The sequence below is a fragment of the Pelophylax lessonae genome, assembly GCF_965119305.1.
Source record: "Pelophylax lessonae genome assembly, chromosome: 1".
In the NCBI taxonomy this organism is placed as follows: Eukaryota; Metazoa; Chordata; class Amphibia; order Anura; family Ranidae; genus Pelophylax; species Pelophylax lessonae.
Window position 1 is genome coordinate 880,338,901 of NC_138768.1, and position 21,722 is coordinate 880,360,622.

Below are 21,722 nucleotides of genomic sequence, written 5' to 3' on the forward strand. Positions count from 1 at the left end.
TTAGTGTGGGAAAATGTCATCTTGGCTGAGGGCCAGGTATGGGTGCTGAATCTGGGTCAGGGCTCAGTGTGGTGCCTTCCCCTGTTTTCTGGAATCTTGGAGAAGGTTCTAGATGTAAAGGGAGGAAGCTAGGAGGAGCTGTTTGGAATATGTATGAGGACACTGGCCAATCTCCAGCAAAAAATGCTTTCAGGAGGCAGCTCACTTCATAAATAGGTATAAGTCATGCCAGCAGAAGCAGTTGGGTGGAAGATGGAGTGCTCAGAAGATTGTCGAAGGCCATTGCAGGACACACCCTAGTCTGGGGGGTGACCTTTGGGTGCTGGAAGAATCCCCCCACAACACACAGAGGCACCCCTTCCTGGATCCACGGGAGCAAGCAGAGAGGACAGCAGGAGCAGGTTAGCACGTCTAGGAGATCTCCTGAGATAAGGTTGTGAGTGTTACGTTTGGGAGGACTGTGTGGAAAAGTTAGCCTGGAGGGCTAGTAAAAGGGGCAGCTGCAGCCAGGTGGGTTTGCAGTGCCTGAAAAGGTGTTGCTGGGTTGAGCAGCCACAGGAGGTTTAAGCTGGACACTAAACTTTGCTATACAACTGAGGGACTTCCGCTTTCTGCCTATAACAAGCTTTTGCTTCTGAATCTGAGTGTTTTGTCAGATTTCAAGTGTCCCAGCTGAGTTCTGCAAGCAAGCGAGTGCTGGAGGAAGCAGTGGAGTGTATATAGACGGTGTATAGGAAGAGTTGTCTCTGAAGTTGTTTTTGAAGTCAAGTAGTTATCCCATAATCTCCCATCCCTATCCATTTTCTTACACCTCAATAATTAACAAAAACAAAGTCACAGACTGTTCTCGGACTGCCTGTGAAAATTCAGTGTGCCTGACTGTGCAGAGTGGGGGATCCCAATTACTTGCAGCCCTTAAGGGGGTGCGCTACAAAATTAAAAAGGAGGATGAAATATTCCTGACACAATGGGGTTGATTTACTAAAGGCAAATATACTTTGCAAGTGCAGTTGCTCCAGAACTTAGTAAATGAGGTAACGCTTCACTTTGCAAAGAAACCCAATCACATGCAAGAAATATTTAAAAAAAAAAAAAAATGCATTTTTGCTTGCTCATGATTGGATGATGGAAGTCAGTGGAGCCTCCCCTCTTTTACAAAGCTTCAGAGCAACTGCACGAGCATAGTCTAATTGCCTTTAATAAAGCATACACTTTGTTTCCACAGATTATTATATGTCATATATTTGCCCCCAGATAGGGAGTTTATTGTCCGGAATCCTCCCATGTATTATCTGTATAAGGATTTCTATGACTACGAGTCTCAGTCTCGGCCTCACCCTGAGTAGGAATGTACAGAGCTGTTTACTGAGTGTCAGAGAATTTAGTTTCATTTCTCTCTTCTGCTCTCAGCTATGGCGTCTGCTCATCTGAGGAAGGAGCTGGAATGTTCCATCTGTCTAGACATTTATACAGATCCTGTAACCCTAAAATGTGGACACAACTTTTGCCGGGACTGTGTTGGTCGTGTGTTGGATACACAGGAGGGATCTGGAATTTATCTCTGTCCTGAATGCAGAGAAGAGTTCCAGGAGCGGTCTGCACTGCGGGGGAACATAACACTGCGTAACATTGTGGAGAATTTCCTATCTGCTCAGCGAGACCAGGAGGAGTCCGGGGTCTTCTGTACTCACTGTATTCACACTCCTGTACCTGCTGTGAAATCCTGTCTGCATTGTGAAGCTTCTCTGTGTGACAATCACCTAAGAGTCCACAGCAAGTCACCAGAACACGTCTTATGTGACCCCACCACTTTCCTGGAGAACAGGAAATGCTCCGTCCATAAGAAGATCCTGGAGTATTACTGCACTGAGGACTCCACCTGTATCTGTATGTCCTGCAGGCTGGATGGAGAACATCGGGGACACCAGGTGGAGATTCTGGGTGAAGCCTCTGAGATGAAGAAGAAGAAACTGAGAAATGTTCTGCAGAAACTGATGACAGAGAGAGAGGAGACGGAGAAAATAGTCCAGAGTCTGCAGGAACGCAGGAGGAAATTACAAGGAAAAGTAGATGATGAAACAGAGAGAGTCACTGCCCTGTTCAGAGACCTCAGGAGACATCTTGAAGAGCTGGAGAAAAGAGTTCTGAGTGAGATCTCCGGGCAGGCAGAGCAGGTATCTCTATCACTGTCTCATATGATCCAACAGCTGGAAATAAAGAAGGAGGAGCTGTCCAGGAAGATGGGGGACATTGAGGAGCTGTGTAACACGATGGATCCACTGACTGTCCTACAGGAATCAGACACAGGTGACTTGTGTGATACTGAGGATGGAGATGATGAGGGCAGAGAGAGACATGATAAACTCCTCCATGATGGGGGGGATCTGGATGTGGGGGGGATCTCACACACATTACACACAGGTTTATCTGATATCATGTCTGGGATAAATGTACAGAAATGTACAGGCACACATGTCTACAAACATTCAACTACAAGGGACAAAAGTCACATCAAGGATGAACCATCCAAGATATGTCCCCAACCCTCCCCCTCCATTCAACTTTCACACCGCCAGGCTGGAGGGCCAAATATAGGGGCTGTACAGCAAACATCGGGGGGGTCGGGGGTTACAGACATATTACTGGATGTGAGGACAGCTGGTGATCATCTACATATATCAGATGACAGGAAAACTGTATCTTGGTCTTCATCACATCAGAATTGCCCAAAAACACCCGAGAGATTTCAGTGTTGTCAGGTGATGAGCAGTCAGAGTTTCTCCTCAGGGAGACATTACTGGGAAGTTGATGTCGGGGGGTCAATGAGCTGGAGAGTCGGGATGTGTTACCCCAGTATAGACAGGAGAGGTCGTCAGTCACCGATTGGATATAATAAGAAGTCCTGGGGTTTGGAGAGGTGGAAGTTGCGGGATAATCAGTACTGGGTGATACATAACAGGAAGGAGATGCTGTTACCTGGCAATGTCCCCAGTAAGAGAGTCAGGATAGATCTGGATTATGAGGCTGGGCAGATCTCCTTTTATGATCTGTGTGACCCGATCCGACACCTCCACACCTTCACCACCACCTTCACTGAGCCCCTCCATGCTGGGTTAGGTGTATGGGGAGAGGGAGGTTGTATAAAGATATCTGGGGGGAATCAGAGTTGAGAAATCTGCCCAGAGACTGGTGACAACACAGGACGGAGAGTCTGGTCAAATCAGTAGAAGAAAAGGGGACAACATCATTATTTATAAAGCTGCAGGTTCCGGGACCATCATCTTCATCCTCAACCTCACTTCACTACCTAGTGTGTCACTGACCAGGAACAAGTGCATGTAGGAGGTCAGATTTATCAGGCTTTACTGGCTGCATACTTGTTCTGGGTATGTAAAACATGAGGTTTGGGATGATAGCCCTGGAGCCTGCACCTTTACAGTGTATCTATAACAAAATAGTTTTTTTGTTTCAGTTTTGGATGGAGTGGGGAAGAACCCCTGTTTGGTTTTTACTGCTATCTGAGGCTCCATTAGAAGAATTCCCCCTCACTTCCTGTCTCGCTGACAATGTTTCACCAGACAGGAAGTGAGGGGAACTCTCCAACAGACACCTTTTCTTTAGTAGAGGGAAGGCTAGAAACTCTGTCAGATTTTTATTTCTGTCTGTGTCCTTGTAGATTTTACAAAATTTCCTGTCTGGTACAATACTGTCACCAGGACAAGTAGTGAGGGAAGATCTTTCTAATGTAGTCCCAGATAGCAGTAAAAACCTGTTAGGGGCTCCACTCCATCCAAAACTAGAAAAACCTCTTTTGCTGAGATACATACATTAATATCTACAATGATAATTCCTACATTTCACTCTTCACATGTTTCTTTACATGACAAATTGATTTTCTCCTCCCCCCACTTTGATTGGCTGTAATAATTGTCACTATTATCACAGGCACAGGCAGTGTTAGTCTTGTTCCTATTGGTTTTGAAGTAGAGGGGGCGGGATTGGACGGGGGGGGGCGGTATACAGTCTCAGGAGGAGGAAATCATTGGCTCTGTATATGAGAATATTCATCAATGATTGGATATAGATAGAATGATTAGATGTATTGGATTATTGCTAGAATTTTCATTAAACCCCTTAATCTCAGCACCTCTGATCCTTATGAGACAGAATTATTTTAGCATTTCCTCTATGGCCATAGTCATCTGATAAAGAAAAAAAATTATGTGATTTATTAATGATTAAATTACATCATTAAGTGCTTATATGCTAATGTTAGGATTTTTATATAATAACAGGTTCTCTGTCTAGAATGACTTTGCAGAAAAATTGTTGATCTCCGGATCCTTGGAAGTCCTTGTTGTGGAACATAGAGACAGTTGGTCTCCTCCTTCTACAATGAGGAATTTGGGAGTCTGGAGGTTGGTCAAGCTGATAAGGTGTTCAGAGATAACAGAAATTAATGTCTCTTGTAATCAATGTGCTGCTTGTGCAAATTCTTAGCTGAATGATTTATTATGTAAAATGTTAATGTTTGGGACGGTCCTCCATGACAACTCTCCAGGATTGTAGGGTAAAAGCCTTTGTGTGATGAAGAGGTCAGATGCTTGGTCCTCCTGTCATGTTTAAGGATCTCCGCACACCTTCATCCCTCTACTTTCTAATCTTTACTTTTTATATATTCTCTTCTAAATAAACTTTCAAAACCTTCACCGTGATCTGAGGTTTATATTTTCTTATTACATTCCATGATGACTTTGGCAATAGTTGTAATAGCAATGTAACACAGATCAATTTTTCTGGGAAAGACAAGGCTTTCTATTGTCACTGATGTCTTAAATTTTTTATATAAGACAAAATGTAACAATGATATAACTTTGCTTAGAATGACCAATGTTAGTTTTTAGCAGTTAGTGTTACGGTAGATAAAAGATCAGAGGCCGGGAAGTACTAAGACCAACAGTAATCGGAGCTCACAGAGGTCCAACAGATGGTGTGGAGCCCATAAAAAACAAGTTGGGGGAAAACTCCATTCTGCAAATACTCTGACACTCCGGGGATACGTCTGTATGTCACACTTTTCAATGCAATCAGCACCGGAGCTCAACCACAAGGCTCCTATCTACTCTGTGTCTCTGGCCGGCCCCAAGTGCAGCACACGTGGTCACAGGCAGAAATAAATACTGTACCAGACAGAGATTGTAAATCTGGCCATAGATAGGTAGAATTTTTCAAATGGAAATTTGATAGGAAAACAATATTCTAAGTAAGTTTTTTCAGTGTTCTAATAATTATTGGGGTCAAATCAATGCTTGATTTGAACCGCAGCAAGGAGAAAATTAGAAGGAGTGGGATGGAAAATTTCTCTAGAACGAATATCTAACAGTGAATGTGGTTTTTGTTTGGTAAAGTCCATTCATTGCAAATTCAAATGTTAAAAGCAAATAAAATCTTTAGAACGACATTCAAGTGTTTTGAGAATTTTTGTATACATTTTCCTAAGACTTTTCATTTGAAATTCTATCCATCTATGGCCGGCTTAAAGTGTTTGTAAAGGCTGAAGGTTTTTCACGCATTTTATGCATGAAGGTAAAAAAAAACCTTCTCTGTGTAGTAGCCCCCCTAATACTTACCTGAACCCCATCACGCTTCAGCAATGTGCATGAGAGTGTGACAGGAGGGGGCAGTATGATGGAGGGCAGTGTGATGGCGGGGCAGTGTGACAGGTGGGGGGTAGTGTGACAGGAGGAGGGCAGTATGACAGGAGGGCAGCAGTTGGACACACTCAGGTACTGGGAAATGCTGTGGCAGAGAATAAGTTTGTGACCCTGGACTGCTTTGTGTGCCGCTTAAGCTCACTGGAATTGGGGTATGGATCTCAAGTATCCGCCACTGGGAGTGCCTGCACAGGAGGGAGCTCGCCCTAGCTCCTACAACCACTGGCAGAAAAGAAAGGACTCCTTGAAGCCGCAGGTCCAACCAGGCCATGCCTCCAATGCGTTTTTCCCTGCTCCTCAAAGCTTAGTCATGGGGAACATGACTAAGCTCCGAGGGGCGGAGCGAAATGCAATGGGGGCATGGCCTGGTTGGAGTCCAGGCGAAGGTTGCCCTCCCAGTATAGGGACAACACGGATGTGCAGCTTCAGGGTGTATTTTCTTTATTGCCAGAAAATATATTTCCTAGCCTCCCTTGCGGAAGCAGCTTGGGGAAAGTAAACTTCTTACCTTACTAGGCAGGAGCAGGCTGGAACCAAGAAGCGGGAGCCAGAGTCGGAGCTAAGAGGTGGAGCCAGCAGTCCCAGCTGCTGACGATTGCCAAAAACACCAAGCACCAGGCTGGTTGGGGGGGGGGATTGAGCAACGATACTCTGCATTCTCCTCCCTGCAGCCACTAAAGGCCTGCTTCTCCTTCTCTCCCTCCTTCAGGCATTCAGCAGCTGCAGGGACGAGAATGCAGAGCATCAGTTGCTCTATATGCCACCCCACCGCCCCTCTCATTAAGGTGTAGAAAAATATGACAGGGGAACCATGCGGGCCCCCTGAAGCTTGGGGCCAGGTCACAACTGTGCTCATTGAAGGCAGGGATGGCCTTTTTGACCAAATATTAGTGGCATGGTGCCTGCCACTGTGTTAAAGCATAGGCTATAAACTCAGAGAAGGATGCTGAGCCCATGAGCTGGAGAAGGAGCAGCTGCAAAGCCAGTAGTTTTCCTCAGCTGGCATTGAGACACTGGGCATTGGGGAGAATATTGGACTTGTATTCCTTCCACTCCAGCAGCTGCAGAAGAGACACCTGCCTGGTAAAGGATGCTGACGGAAATTGTGAGGTAAATGTTGAAGACTTATGGCAAGGTTCAAGCCTACGCTTGACCCTACTCATTCTGGCCCTATGCTGACCCTTCTGCTCACTATATGTGGTGTAATGTAAGCCTCTCAACCCTCTTGTGGGACTTCCCTTCCTATTGTTTGCAGCCACAGATGTTGAAGCCAATGTATGTGGAGAATCTTGTAGAAGGGAAGAGGTGAAATGCCACAAATGTGAAGGAGGACTACAGATCTTTTGCTGCCAACTGGCATTATTGAGGGGCTGCTTCCAATGACCTTGGGGTGCAGATTCATGTGCCTTGTGGTACCCAACAGGCTGGCAGTTTTATCATGACCGATATGCTGCAGGCAGAGCCAGCAGACAATGATGCTACAACCAGCAGATGTGAGAAACAAAGGCCAAACTTCAGAGCTCTGTGCCCAGTGACCTGTACCCAGTAGAAGCCACAAGGCATTTGTACAAACCCTCTAAAATGTATGGCATTCAAATGTAAGGCAAGCTTACATTGTCTGGCACAATGTCTTTATTAAATTAAACACCTTAAACAAAGAGTCTTGAATGCAAGACACATTACAGCGTATGACCATCTGAGTGCTCACACACTCTTCTGGCCTGATGCAAGACCTCTGGGAAGCCAGGGTACCTAACCAGGAACCACTGCACTGCTATATTAGGGACATGCCCCAGGCAAAAAAAAAAAAAAATAAAAGTAGTATTTGGGGGTTCCGAGTCATTTTCTAGCAAAAAAATGATGATTTTTACATGTAGGAGCGGAGTCCCAGAAATCGCCCGGTATTGAAGTGGTTAAACAAAGAGTCTTGAAAGCAGAGTGGTTGCATGCTCTTCTGGCCTGATGCAAGACCTCCGGGAAGCCAGGGTACCTAACCAGGAACCACTGTGCTGCCATGTTGGGGACATGCCCCAGGCATGTCATGTGTGTGAACTCTACCTGCCAAAGGGTGGCCAACAGGTTGGTCCTGTTGCAGTAACTTGAAACTTATATTGAAAAGAATGCCAAGATAGTGTAAGAGCGCCACTTAGGGAATCACTCACAGTTCAGTGTATTGCAGATGTAGCAGAGGAGAGATGCCAACAGCATCTGTTTCAGAGGGTGAAATGTGGCCTGGTCGGTCTGGTCCCAAGCGGGGAGGCTTCCTTCTAGGACTTGAGAGTCCCTAACCTGTCCCTTCTCATCTGGAACCTTTCCCTGTCACTTATCACTTTCCCTAACAAGCAGGGTCTCGCACCCTTCACTAGCGACTTTGAAAAATGCATGCCAAAACCCAGGGGCAGGGACTTATAAAGACCCTGCTGACCGAAGATGGCCACCACGGGTCACATGGATGCAGCATAGCCAAACGAAACCTTGCTCCCATGACCCAGGCAACCATAGAGAAATCATGTTTCCTTTGAGTGTTACCTAGAGTGGAGGATTGTATATGTGTGTCGGTACCTCAGGCCAATTCTAGTGGGACTTTTAAGGCAGGTATTAATGATATTCGAACAAGTATTTGAAGAAAATAAATAATAAGATTTAATAGTAAAACAATGTACAAGGTAAGTACATATTATAGGAGGAGTCCCCTGTAGTGCATTAGCACATCTTTCCCAGCAAGGAGTGTTGTCTCCAAGGGTTAGAGAGGCTGGATTCACCCCTTTTTTATGGATTGTGTAGGACCCACTGATAATGGGGTACTTTGATGCAGTGGTGGGGCTTGAGCACGATATGGCCATATGGTGGGACTAAATCCCCATTTTTATTTATGGATTGTCTCCATATTTGATAGTCATTTCTTTTGCATGGTTGCGCTATTCTTTTTTAATATACATGTCGTTTGGTCCATAGCTGCACCGGCTTTAGATATACATGTTCAGGGTTTGCTCCCCCAATTTTTTGCTTGTTTATTAAGTACATATTAGAGTGTAGGGTTATAGATCCTAGTGAAGAGGTGAGAAGGTATAAGGTTAGTGACACGTGGTTATGGTGACTTAAAGGATGTGTCTCTCTGTCATTCCATACAATATGCTTGGGATTCCTGATCAGATAGGGTCTCCTGTGTTCCCAACATGTTTCGTCTCCTATGGAGCCTTTCTCAAGGGTGTCGGTCACCAGTTCTGTAATATTTGATACAGATGTATTGTTACTAATACATATTCATACCACCTGATTTTATTCAATGTGGTAAAAAATTCGAAAATATACATACATATGTTTGTTTTAATCCTTGTGTGGTGGGGTAGCTCCCTTCTAGAACAGCGAGAACCTATGCTGCGTCCTGAAAGATATATGTTATAAGCGTGAATTCGAGATATTTTTGTGGTGATGTTTTTTAGTGAGTACCTGATTGTACTTACGTATGGTTTTAAACGAAGGTAGGTGTAAGGGTTCCAAAGGATGGCTGTATGGGTCATATAGTGCCCCTTGGTCCAATCCTCATGGAGGAATATTTATGCCATCTTAGGTTGTTAGTAAATATGTCAGCAGAGAGATCTGTGTGAGAGAGTACTCTGTGATTTATGTTCAGCCACAGCGGGGTATCTCTTTAAGAGTTAAAAATTAGCTCTGTAAATAATTTTGTTAATTTAATGGTTGTTGTACCATATAAATTATGACAAGCAGGTTACCTTCAGTTTGAGTATATGCAGGGATCCTATGATTCTAACCTGGAGTTCCCCTTTACTCTGTTATGGCGTGATTTCACCTTTACAGAGAGATACATAGTCAGTGCAAAGTTTTAGAGGCATTGCCGCTTGTTGTAGTCCAAGAAGGAGTTAAACTTACATTTGCTTTCTTTCAGGAATCGCCGCTGTACGTCCTCTCTGCTCCCTGTCTGAGATGGGAATGATTAAGTGTAATGTTCCGGTACCTTTGGTACCCTAAATTACACTTTCCACAAGTGTATGCGCCCTACCATTTACTTTTGGAAAGGTGCGCATACACCTTTAAGACTGGAGCTGCCATCACTCAGCGCCGGACTAGATGGCTATTTAAGGCGTCGGTTCTCACTCACATGTGTTCGTTCAAACACCCTTATCTGGATGCTAACCTTGCTTGAAGCTTCCATGCTTGCAAGCTTACTTCGCTGACGGAACCTCGCTGCGCTGATCCCTGTATCCCGCTACTGGATCATCCGCCTCACCTGAACCACCCTTCGGCTGTATCGCTAATAGTGCTAAGTACCCCGCAGGGGAATTCTCTATAAACTTATACTAAGCTTACACTATCTAGCTCTGCATAGTAAAGACTGTTTATTACATCTGCATAAACTAGATTGCTAGCTCTTGAGACTACTGCTACTTTTCTGCACTGGGTTGATCTCTTTTGTATGTCCACCTGCTATTCTATCATCTGCTATCATACAACATTGCTAAACCTTCCTGCATCCATCTGTTACTGTCTCACCTTCAAGTGTCTATCACCTATCACCTCCATTCAACCTATCCCTCAACCTTCATCATTGTGTTACCACATACATAAAGTCACTCTAGGAACCAGCTTGCTAATTGTGTGTATTTACTGGCTGAAATAAGACCTTCCACACATGATGAGTCATTGAGGTTGGGAATGGTATCTCAGCATATCTCTTACATGACTGCTGACGTGGAACTATTTCTGCAGCTGAAAATCCACACCATATAAGAAACGCAGGAGCGTTACAGATTGAACGAACCAAAAAATGGATTCAGCAGAAATAGCCACTCAGGTGACACAATTAAACCAGCAAGTATCTGCGTTAATACACGCACTTGCTGAATTAAAAGAAGACAATCAGGCTCTGTCGCAGCAGGTAATTAGACTGACACAACTTACCTCTGCTCAGTCCCCTGAACCCAAGATAAATCCCCCTTTGGTATTTACAGGCGATCGCAAAAAATTTCGCGAATTTAAAAACGCATGTGAGTTACTTTTTTTGTTAAAACCTCGTACCTACCTTACTGATCACATTAAGGTTTGTACTATTATTTCTTACCTATCAAACGATCCTCGAGCCTGGGCAGATTCTCTTTTTGAGAAAAACGACCAGCTTCTCAACTCCTATGCCTTGTTCCTGGCAGAGCTCACTAGCCTATATGATGACCCCAATAGGCAGAGTACTGCTGATCTTCAGTTAAGTTAAGTTGAAACAAGGAGGGAGGCCTGTAGAAGACTTTGTCGCACAGTTCAAGAGATGGACCATTGATTCAGAATGGAATGATGCATCTCTGAAAACCCAATTTAGGCTTGGCCTATCAGAAGCCGTTAAGGACGAGCTTGCCCGAGCGGATCTGCCAAAAACCCTGGATGCACTAATACAACTCAGTATTACCATAGATAGAAGACTACGAGAAAGAAAGGCTGAAAAGATGGGAATGCCATTATCCGTTTCCTCTCGGAGTCTGGCCGTTGACCCCGCTCCTATGGAGATAGGAACCATACGCCCACCGCTATCAACTATGGAAAAAACCAAAAGACGAAATGAAAATCTCTGCTTGTACTGTGCATCCCCGGATCACAAGATAAACGTCTGTCCCCTAGTCAACAAAAAGAAGGGTGAGTGTTCACATGTCTCCCTAGGAGGACTGACAACTTCATTCACTGACCCTTACATTTCTGTTTTTTTGACATTACAGTGGGACCAGAACAGGATTACTACTAAGGCCATGATTGACACAGGATCTTGTGGAAATTATATGGATATATGTTTTGCTGCTTTAAATAAAATTCCTATTATTTCTAAACTCAAACCTGTCTCAGTAAGTCTTATTACCGGTGTTCCGTTATCCTCTGGTCCGATCACCGATCAGACACAAGCACTTCTAGTCACTATTAACGAGTCTCATAGGGAGACTTCTACCTTCGATTTAATACCATCACCCCACTTTCCCATTGTGTTGGGACTTCCCTGGTTGCACACACACCAACCAACCTTAGATTGGAAGAAACGGTCCTTGACCTTCCTTTCTTGTTATTGCGAGGAAACGTGTAACCTCCCGTTTTCCGGGAAGATTCTGTCTATGGTGACAGATGAGATTGCACCACTATGTTATCAGGATCTTTCTGAGGTTTTTCTTGAGAAAAATGCTCAAGCATTACCTCCTCATCGAGACTATGATTGTAGCATTGATCTACTCCCAAATAGCAAATTGCCGTTCGGTCATGTTTATCCTCTTTCACAGGATGAACTTGCCCATCTCAAAACCTATTTGGATGAGAACTTGGAAAAAGGTTTTATTAGACCTTCCACTTCTTCCACAGCAGCAGGACTCTTTTTTGTTCGCAATAAGGACTCAAGTCTCAGGCCTATCATCGACTACAGGAAATTGAATGCTATCACAATAAAAGATTGCTATCCTCTACCGCTTATCCCTGAGCTCATTGAGCAGGTGCGTGGAGCTACCTATTTTTCAAAATTAGACCTGAAAGGAGCATACAATCTCATTCGAATCCGTGATGGACACGAGTGGAAGACTGCATTCAGAACTAGATACGGATTGTTCGAATATCTTGTGATGCCATTCGGCCTATGCAATGCCCCTGCAGTTTTCCAACGATTTATAAACGATATTTTTACAGACTTACTAGATGTCTGTGTTGTGGTATATCTGGACGATATACTTATATATTCACGGACCCTGTCTGAACACATAAGACATGTAAGACTTGTATTATCGAGATTGCTTGCACATAATCTTTATGTGAAGCTGAAGAAATGCTTGTTCCATAAAGATGAGGTACTCTTTCTAGGCTACATCATATCCAAAACAGGAATCGAGATGGACATGAGTAAAATATCCTGCATTCAGGATTGGCCTACACCAACCACACGCAAGGCGCTACAGCGATTCCTGGGATTTTCAAATTTCTACAGGAAGTTCATAAAAAACTTTTCTGCTATTGTGAGACCCCTCACACAGCTCACTAGCATAAAAATACCATTTAAATGGTCAGAAGAAGCAAATAAGGCTTTCCACTTGTTAAAGACAAGGTTTACTTCCGCTCCCATATTACGCCATCCAGACCCATCCCTCCAATACATTCTGGAGGTAGATGCGTCAAACATGGCAGTAGGAGCAATACTCTCCCAACGACCTACCCACACTTCACCACTTCATCCAGTCGCCTTTTTTTCTAAATCCCTGAGCAGTCCCGAGATAAATTACCCCGTGGGTGAAAAGGAACTGCTTGCTATAAAATTGGCTCTGGAGAATTGGCGACATTTACTCGAAGGCACCCAACTACCAATAATTATATACACGGACCATAAAAACCTCCAATATCTTCAGACTAGCAAAACTCTCTCGCATCGACAGGTACGATGGTCACTATTCTTTCTAAGGTTTAACTTCCTAGTGACCTACACACCTGCAGATAAGAACAAAAAGGCGGATGCACTATCACGACTAACTGAAGAAAACTACTTTGAAATCCCTTCCGTTCCTATAATACCTCACAAACGCATTATTGGAGTTGTCCGTTCCTTAAAGGAAGAGGTTCTGCATGGTATAAGTTTGGATTCACCCCCACCACAACTAAATACTGATGCAGAAGGCTTCCTCTACTACAATGACAAACTTTACATACCACCTACCCTACGCACCAAGATCTTGGAATTATCGCATGATGTGCCTATGGCAGGACATATGGGTATGACAAAGACTTTCAATTTGATTTCTCGACAATTCTGGTGGCCTGACATGAAAACATCTATACAAAAATTCGTCTCTTCATGCAATGTCTGTGCCAGGTCCAAAATTGACACTACGAGACCATCCGGTCTACTATGCAGTCTACCAATACCCCAAACTCCATGGGAGGTTTTGTCATTGGACTTCATCGTAGAATTGCCTCCTTCCAAAGGATTTAATACCATCTTGGTGTCAGTGGACCATCTGACAAAGATGGCACATTTCATTGCTATTCGCAGACTACCTTCGTCCAAACAAACGGCAGAACTCCTGATGAAACATGTCTTCAGATTACATGGTATCCCAAAAACTCTTCTGTCTGACCGTGGATCCCAATTTATTTCTAAATTCTGGCAAGAACTATGTCACATACTACGGATTGAGCGGAAGCTCACTTCTCCTTACCATCCGCAGACCAACGGACAGACTGAAAGAGTCAACCAATGCATCGAGCAGTATTTACGTTGTTACACTTCTTACCAACAGGATGATTGGTTGGATCTTCTCCCCCTGGCAGAATTTGCCTACAACAACGCAACTCACAGTACAACCAAGCAGAGTCCGTTCTACTTGAACTATGGGTTCCATCCCCCTATTCTCCCTCCACGCATCCTTCCTTCAAATAACCCAGTAGCCTCAGACTATCTTACCCAAATAAAGGATTCTCTGGGTTTACTAAATACTACCATTGCACACGCTCACAGTCAACAAAAGAAGTACTATGATCTTCGTAGAAGACCTTCTCCACAGTATACTATCGGGGACCTCGTTTGGCTCTCAACAAAAAACTTGAGACTGAAGATCCCTAGCAAAAAGCTTGGACCTCTGTTCTTGGGACCTTTCCCAATCAAGAAACTTATTGGAAAAGCTGCAGTGCAGCTTACATTGCCAATGGACCTAAAAATCCATCCCATTTTCCATGTGTCGCTACTGAAGCCCCATGTTCCGGACCACAGAATAAGGCCTAATATTCCACCTCCCCCTCCTGTACAAGTTGAAGGTGGAGAAGAATACGAGATAAAAGAGATTCTGGATTCTCGTATCTACAGAAGAAGACTTCAGTACTTGGTTAGATGGAAGAACTATGGGCTCCAAGACGACACCTGGCTAAACACCTCTGACATACATGCCCCTAGATTAATCCGCAATTTTCATGCGAGATACCCAGACAAACCAGCTCCAGAGGCCTTCAGGAGCAGGCCTTAAGGGGGGGGATTGTAATGTTCCGGTACCTTTGGTACCCTAAATTACACTTTCCACAAGTGTATGCGCCCTACCATTTACTTTTGGAAAGGTGCGCATACACCTTTAAGACTGGAGCTGTCATCACCCAGCGCCGGACTAGATGGCTATTTAAGGCGTCGGTTCTCACTCACATGTGTTCGTTCAAACACCCTTATCTGGATGCTAACCTTGCTTGAAGCTTCCATGCTTGCAAGCTTACTTCGCTGACGGAACCTCGCTGCGCTGATCCCTGTATCCCGCTACTGGATCATCCGCCTCTCCTGAACCACCCTTCGGCTGTATCGCTAATAGTGCTAAGTACCCCGCAGGGGAATTCTCTATAAACTTATACTAAGCTTACACTATCTAGCTCTGCATAGTAAAGACTGTTTATTACATCTGCATAAACTAGATTGCTAGCTCTTGAGACTACTGCTACTTTTCTGCACTGGGTTGATCTCTTTTGTATGTCCACCTGCTATTCTATCATCTGCTATCATACAACATTGCTAAACCTTCCTGCATCCATCTGTTACTGTCTCACCTTCAAGTGTCTATCACCTATCACCTCCATTCAACCTATCCCTCAACCTTCATCATTGTGTTACCACATACATAAAGTCACTCTAGGAACCAGCTTGCTAATTGTGTGTATTTACTGGCTGAAATAAGACCTTCCACACATGATGAGTCATTGAGTTTGGGAATGGTATCTCAGCATATCTCTTACATGACTGCTGACGTGGAACTATTTCTGCAGCTGAAAATCCACACCATATAAGAAACACAGGAGCGTTACATTAAGACGGCGATTCCCCGGCCTTTTAACTGGGTCGCGCATGCGCCTCTGGCGCTGCACATCTCAGTCCTGATTGCTCACAGTGTGTGTTCCTGGTGCGCCTGCGTCGGCTGGATGCGTGTGCATCCTGGTTACATCATTGTGATTACAGGTTTGGCCGCCGACACGAATGGGACACAAGATCCGTGCTTCGTGGGAAGCCGGGATTGCGGATGTTAATTGCAGTCATTTGTGTCAAAAAGACGCCCCTGATGCGATTAACCCATACAGGGGCTTACTGTGCCGGGTGTTCTAGTTGGGGAGCATTCCCACACAAGGTTTTCACATTAAAGTGCATACAGAAGCATAATCAAGTAAAGTAATAATAGTAATCAATAAGTCAATATATGGATGAATATTACAATATTCGTAGTTTTAACAGCAGTTTTATAAAGATGGGGGAGAGATAAAAATGGTATCAATTGGAGTATTTTTTGGGAGGGGGGGGCTGTCTCTGATGATTGTTTTTTTCAGTGGTCCCTTATTTGGGTCCCTCTGCTATTTCTTATGTCCAAGGTTTGTGATGAATGGATGGGAGGAACTAATGTTTAGGGAATTGATCTAAAATTCCTCTTTTCTTTGTACTTTTTTGGTGTTTATTTCTGAAGGAAGTTGTAATGGGATTTTTTGAAACTCAAGGGGTGAACGGGTTTTTTGTGAATGGATGTTTCCATTTTTTATTTTATTTTCCTTTTTTTTTTGGTTGTTTCAATGATTCTAGTCTGTTATTCCCAGATGGGTATCCCTATCTGGGTCCCTCTGCTTTTTGTCCTGTTTGTTTATAAACAATGTTTTTGATGAATGGAGGAAGACTTAAAAGTTTGGGAATTGATCCATAATTCCTCTTTTCTTCATATTTGTTTAGCATCGGTTGATAGAAGATGTTTTGAGATGGGATTTCTATTTTCCAATGGGTAGATGAGACTTTTCGTGAATGGATCTTTTAATTTATTATTTCTTTTTTAGGTTGTGAGTGTGGTTTTAGTCTGTTTTCCCTGATGAGAACCCCTCAAGAAATGGACGATAACTCTCTGTCTCGTTAAGACCTGGGAAATTCGTTGTCGCATTTAGGCGTTTAATCCATCTCATTTCTAGTTGAAGCAAGGTTTTGTTCCAATCTCCCCCCCCCCCCTCCTTGGGATGTGGATCCGTTCCAAGGCCATAAAGGATATTTCAGGCATTTTGTATCCATGTTTAAAGGCAACATGTCATCCCAGAGGTAAATGGAAGTTGCACATTTCCATGCTGTTAACGTGCTTGTTGATCCTTTTTCCGAACTCTTGTTTAGTCTTGCCTATGTAAAAAGCATTGCATTCATATCTCATCATGTAAACGATGCCTTTCATACGACAGTTAAAGAGGAAGTAAACCCTCCTCTACAACTTGTACCTATAGGCAAGCCTATGATAAGGCTTACCTATAGGTACTGTAAATATCTCCTAAACATGTACCGTTTAGGAGATATTTACCTTACATGTCGCCAGTGACGTCACTGGCGCATGCGCTCTGAAGGAACGGCTGATCGTGCCGTTCCTTCAGAGCCCCGTGCCGTGACTGTCGGCTCCCGCGCGCGTGCGTGGGAGTGACGTCACCGCGGCTCCGGCCAATCAGATGGCCGGATGCCGCGATCCCGGAAGACGGGCGACTAGACATGTCGCCCGTCATAGAGGTGAGTGAGCGGCACGGCGGGGGCTCGTTCTGAGGTAAGTATTGCATAATGAGCTAATATGCGATGCATACTAGCTCATTATGTCTTTCTTTTGCAGGGTGTAAGAAAAAAAAAAAAAAATTTATACGAGTTTACAACCTCTTTAACATAATGTCTGGGTTCAAAGGCTTCGCCGTTGGGTAATGTCGTTTTAATGCATTTTTTTATGACTTTACACTGGTTGCAGGATCCACAAAGGTAAGTACCTTTAGTCTTACATGGGTCCTTCCGTGTTCCTTCCTTGAACTCGCTATGAACCAGTTCCTTTTTAATTGATCCCGCCTTCCTATATGTGATTGGGGGGTGATCTGTTATGAATTCCTTTACCATGGGGTCTTCCTTTAGAATGGTCCAATGTTTTTCCAAAATGTTTTTGATTTTCTTATGCTCATTTGTGTACCTCATAATGATACGCGTTTTCTGGTCTTGCTTGTTTGGGTCATTTGTGGGTTTTTTAAACAGTAGTTCTTGTCTCTCTTTTGAGTTTACTTTATTGAAGGCCTTTCTGAGTGAGGTTTTTGAGTAACCTCTTTCCACAAGTCTTCTAGTTAATAAGTCAGCTTCCTTTTTGAAGTCTTGCGTGTTGGTGCAATTCCGCTTGATCCTGAGGTATTGGCTGTAGGGTATCGCCTTTTTTAGTGGGGTGGGGTGGAAGCTGGTAGCATGTAGAATTGAGTTGCCAGCTGTCTCCTTTCTGTAAAGTGTTGTTTTCACTAGGCCGTCTTGTTCTTTATACACCCAGGTGTCTAAGAATGGAACTTTGTTCCGACTATAGTTCAAGGTCAAATACATATTATATGTATTCGTGTTTAGCGCCATTTTGAAGTCTTTGATCAGATTTTCTGGTCCAGTCCATACTATTAGAATATCATCTATATAGCGTTGCCAGACGAGGATGATGTCTGCATATTGTGAATTTTCTTCTTTTGTCAAAAATTCTTCTTCCCAGGCTCCAAGGTATAAATTAGCATACGACGGAGCACAGCTTGTGCCCCTTCGCTACACCGCAGACTTGCAGGTAGTGATGGTCGTCAAAAGAGAAGAAGTTTCGGTTTAGGATGAATTCATGCATGGTAATAATAAAGTTGTTAAAATTTTCATCATGTGTGCTTTGTTTACTGAGAACATTTTTAATTGTTGAAAGGCCTTTGCCATGTGGTATATTGTTATACAGTGCCTCAACATCCACTGTAATAAGAAATTAGTAATTTGGGATCACCATATCGTTTAGAATCTGCAACTGAGATCAAATTTTTCCCGTACCTAGAGTGGAGGAAACAGACCGCACCTGCCTATAGGCACAAGATGGTGTAGGGTCAGCTACCTCTTGGCCTGCCCCTGAAAAGCTGCCATAATCTCTGGCTCACGGCAAATCATGTCCACCATGCATACCAGCTGCAATCAGCATGGCAGCATTTTGCCTGTGTCATTGCACAGGCTTTGGGACCATCAAGAGAAGGATACAGGTGACAGCACTCTCACTGACATCAAAGTGCAAGGCATGGAGCAGCACAACTACCTACATGGGTGTGCCCAATCCTACATTCATCCTGGCCGCCAGTAAATTAAACGGGTGGGCAGTGAAGCAAATGTACAGTATCTCACAAAAGTGAGTACACCCCTCACATTTTTGTAAATATTTTATTCTATCTTTCCATGTGACAACACTAAAGAAAGACACTTTGCTACAATGTAAAGTAGTGAGTGTACAGCTTGTATAACAGTGTAAATTTGCTGTCCCCTCAAAATAACTCAACACACAGCCATTAATGTCTAAATTGCTGGCAACAAAAATGAGTACACCCCTAAGTTAACATGTCCAAATTGGGCCCAAAGTGTTAATATTTTGTGTGGCCGCCATTATTTTCCAGCACTGCCTTAACCCTCTTGGGCATGGAGCATGGGTGAAAGCAGTATGTTTAAACAAACAAGGTGTGCTTTGACACAGCTAATACACCTACTGTCTCTTGTAGAGATCCAACATGGCACTCGGTATCTGTTATACTTAAAAGGAACAGTGCATAAAAATATTTTTACAAATATTTTTAAAGTGGACTTACCAGTCCCGCTGCAGGATTCTGTCTTGTAACAAGAACCCAATCTTCAACCATCATGGAGAGTTTCTGTCACTTGCCGAATTTCAAGGAATGGGTCCCCTTGTTTTGAGGGGCCACTCCCTTGGACCTGTAGAGCACCCTGCCAGAACTCCTTTGGGGTTTGATTTTTACCGGATCCCAGGGTCCAGTGCCTAAAAAGGACAACATTACAGCATAGTTGCCAACATTTGAAAAAAATTTCCAGGGACACTTTGCAGCACAGCTATTAATTACTTACCACACCCACCTCCCTGAAGCTCCGCCCACGCTGCATAATTAATTTCTGCCTACTTATCATCAGATTATAGGGTCTACTCAATTAAGAGAGAATTACAGGAAATTGAAAAGGGAATTTCAAACTTATTCCAGCTCTGCTACTTTGGCCTTAATTCTCCCATTCAGCTGCACTACTTCTGCCTAAAGTGTAAAATTCTCAGCACAATTCCCTGCAATTCTAAAGTGTCAAATGTGCTCAGGTGTGACCATACAAAACATGTAAAATGGAAATATAAATAAAATGCAAGGGATAATGTAAATTACCCGGGACAGGCTCCTATTTGCTGGGACTTTCCTGGCAAAAACAGGACAGTTGGCAAGTATGTTACAGGCAAAACCTTGTATCTCCTTTTCCGAGGCTCAGGTACCATCCTTTTTGTTTTTTACTTTTTTTGGATGGATCTGATTGCTAATCCCCTTAGATTCAGAGATCTTTGATCGGGGTTTGTAGCATACTCTTCTTTCTTCTTCTTTGAAAAAAATATAAAAATGTGGAGAGCTTCTCTACCATGACCATCACCTTTAAGACACTGGTGAAAAAAACTGAGGTACTTCCTGTATGGGAGGGGTAGTATGGGGGGGGGGGCTCCTTCCTGTCTGATTGGTTGCCAGTGTCTATTCACCTATAGGTGGTGTATAACCCATATAGTAATAAATATGGCTGCTCTGTGTCCCGTGATGTACAATAAACAGCATTTTTGCTTGCACATGATTGGATGATGGAAATCAGTGGAGCCTCCCCTCCGTTACTAAGCTCTGGAGCAACAGCACATGCACAGTCTATTTGCTTTTAATAAATCAAACAATAACGAGTGGGAGGAGTCTAAATATCATCTACATATGGACAGTTATGGTCCGATACCACATCCTGATAATATATTTGCACAAAAAAAAACCCTAACAGACTGAATAAAGGACTTTATCGGTACCATTAAAAGCACATATAGTGCAAATGTATTGTTATACAAAATTTTTAAATCATTACTAGAACATATCTATAAATTGAACATAAGTGAACAAATATATTCAGAAGTTTGTTTTGTTACTCCTGCAGATTTTAGTTAATCCATCCACCCTGCTGCAGCTAGGTGTTGAGTTCGCTGTAAGTTGCTTCAACCCAGGTGCGTTTCTCAGAGCAACAGCCCGCTTCTTCAGGAAATGAATGTACATGGAGAGTTCTACAAATAAAAAATATAAAGTATATGTTTGTCACATAACATTTCACTACATATAATGAGTGGTATGAGTCACCTCAAACTGCATGCTCCGGAGTTAAGGATTGCCTCGAGCGGAATCTTCCCTTCCGCCACCTGCAATGAGATGGGTAAGACAAGGTGAGCAGGAGGGGATCCAGAGACCTGGAAGTAGACAGGACATAGAGGAAGGCACTTACTAGGCCTCACAGGACAGTTGCTTAGGAAATGTCCAGAACCTCCGCAGTACAGGCAGAGATTGGCCTGCTGTCGCCGTCATTTTTCAGCAGGGGATAGAGTACTCCGTACTAGTCCAATCTGCATCGGTTCTCCTTCAGCAGCAGGAGCAGGCGGAGATTTAATCACAGGTGCGGGTGAGGGTGGAACCCTGGGGAGCATCCAGGAAGGCCGGTACGTACTAGTCTTTTCAGACCTTCGCTCCCGCAGGCGGTGATTAAGCTTAATGGCCAGCTTAATAAGATCTGCCAGGGTAGCCGGGGCATCAACTCTCGCTAATTCGTCCTTAAGGACTTCAGATAGACCAAGCCGGTACTGGTATTTAAGAGCTGCCTCGTTCCAGCCGGTATCTGCTGACCACTTGCGGAAGTCCACAGTATAGTCCTCCACTGGGCGTCGCCCCTGTTGGAGGTTATGAAGGGCAGTTTCTGCAGTCGTCACACATTGAGGGTCATCCTATAATTGTGCCATGGCATCCAGGAACGTGGAGACTGATTTAAGCACCGGGCTCTTCTGCTCTAATAAATGGTGAGCCCAAGACTGGGGGTCTTCTGAGAGTAGAGAAATGATAAACCTCACCTTCACAGACTCCAGGGAAAAAGTCCTGGGCTGGAAGGCAAAGTAAAACTGGCCAGCGTTCTGGAATGCCTTGAACTTCCGT

At 43.8% G+C, this 21,722-nt stretch overlaps 1 protein-coding gene across 1 annotated transcript; it reads left to right on the forward strand.

Moving 5' to 3' along the window:
* Window positions 1–1,412: 1,412 nt before the first annotated feature.
* LOC309562002 (E3 ubiquitin-protein ligase TRIM39-like) lies at window positions 1,413–3,208 on the forward strand (the record flags this gene model as incomplete). Its single annotated transcript, XM_082266100.1, has 2 exons — window positions 1,413–2,450; window positions 2,616–3,208. The coding sequence occupies 2 exons, from the start codon at window positions 1,413–1,415 to the stop codon at window positions 3,168–3,170; spliced, it is 1,593 nt and encodes a 530-aa protein (XP_082122226.1). The 3' UTR covers window positions 3,171–3,208.
* Window positions 3,209–21,722: the final 18,514 nt, after the last annotated feature.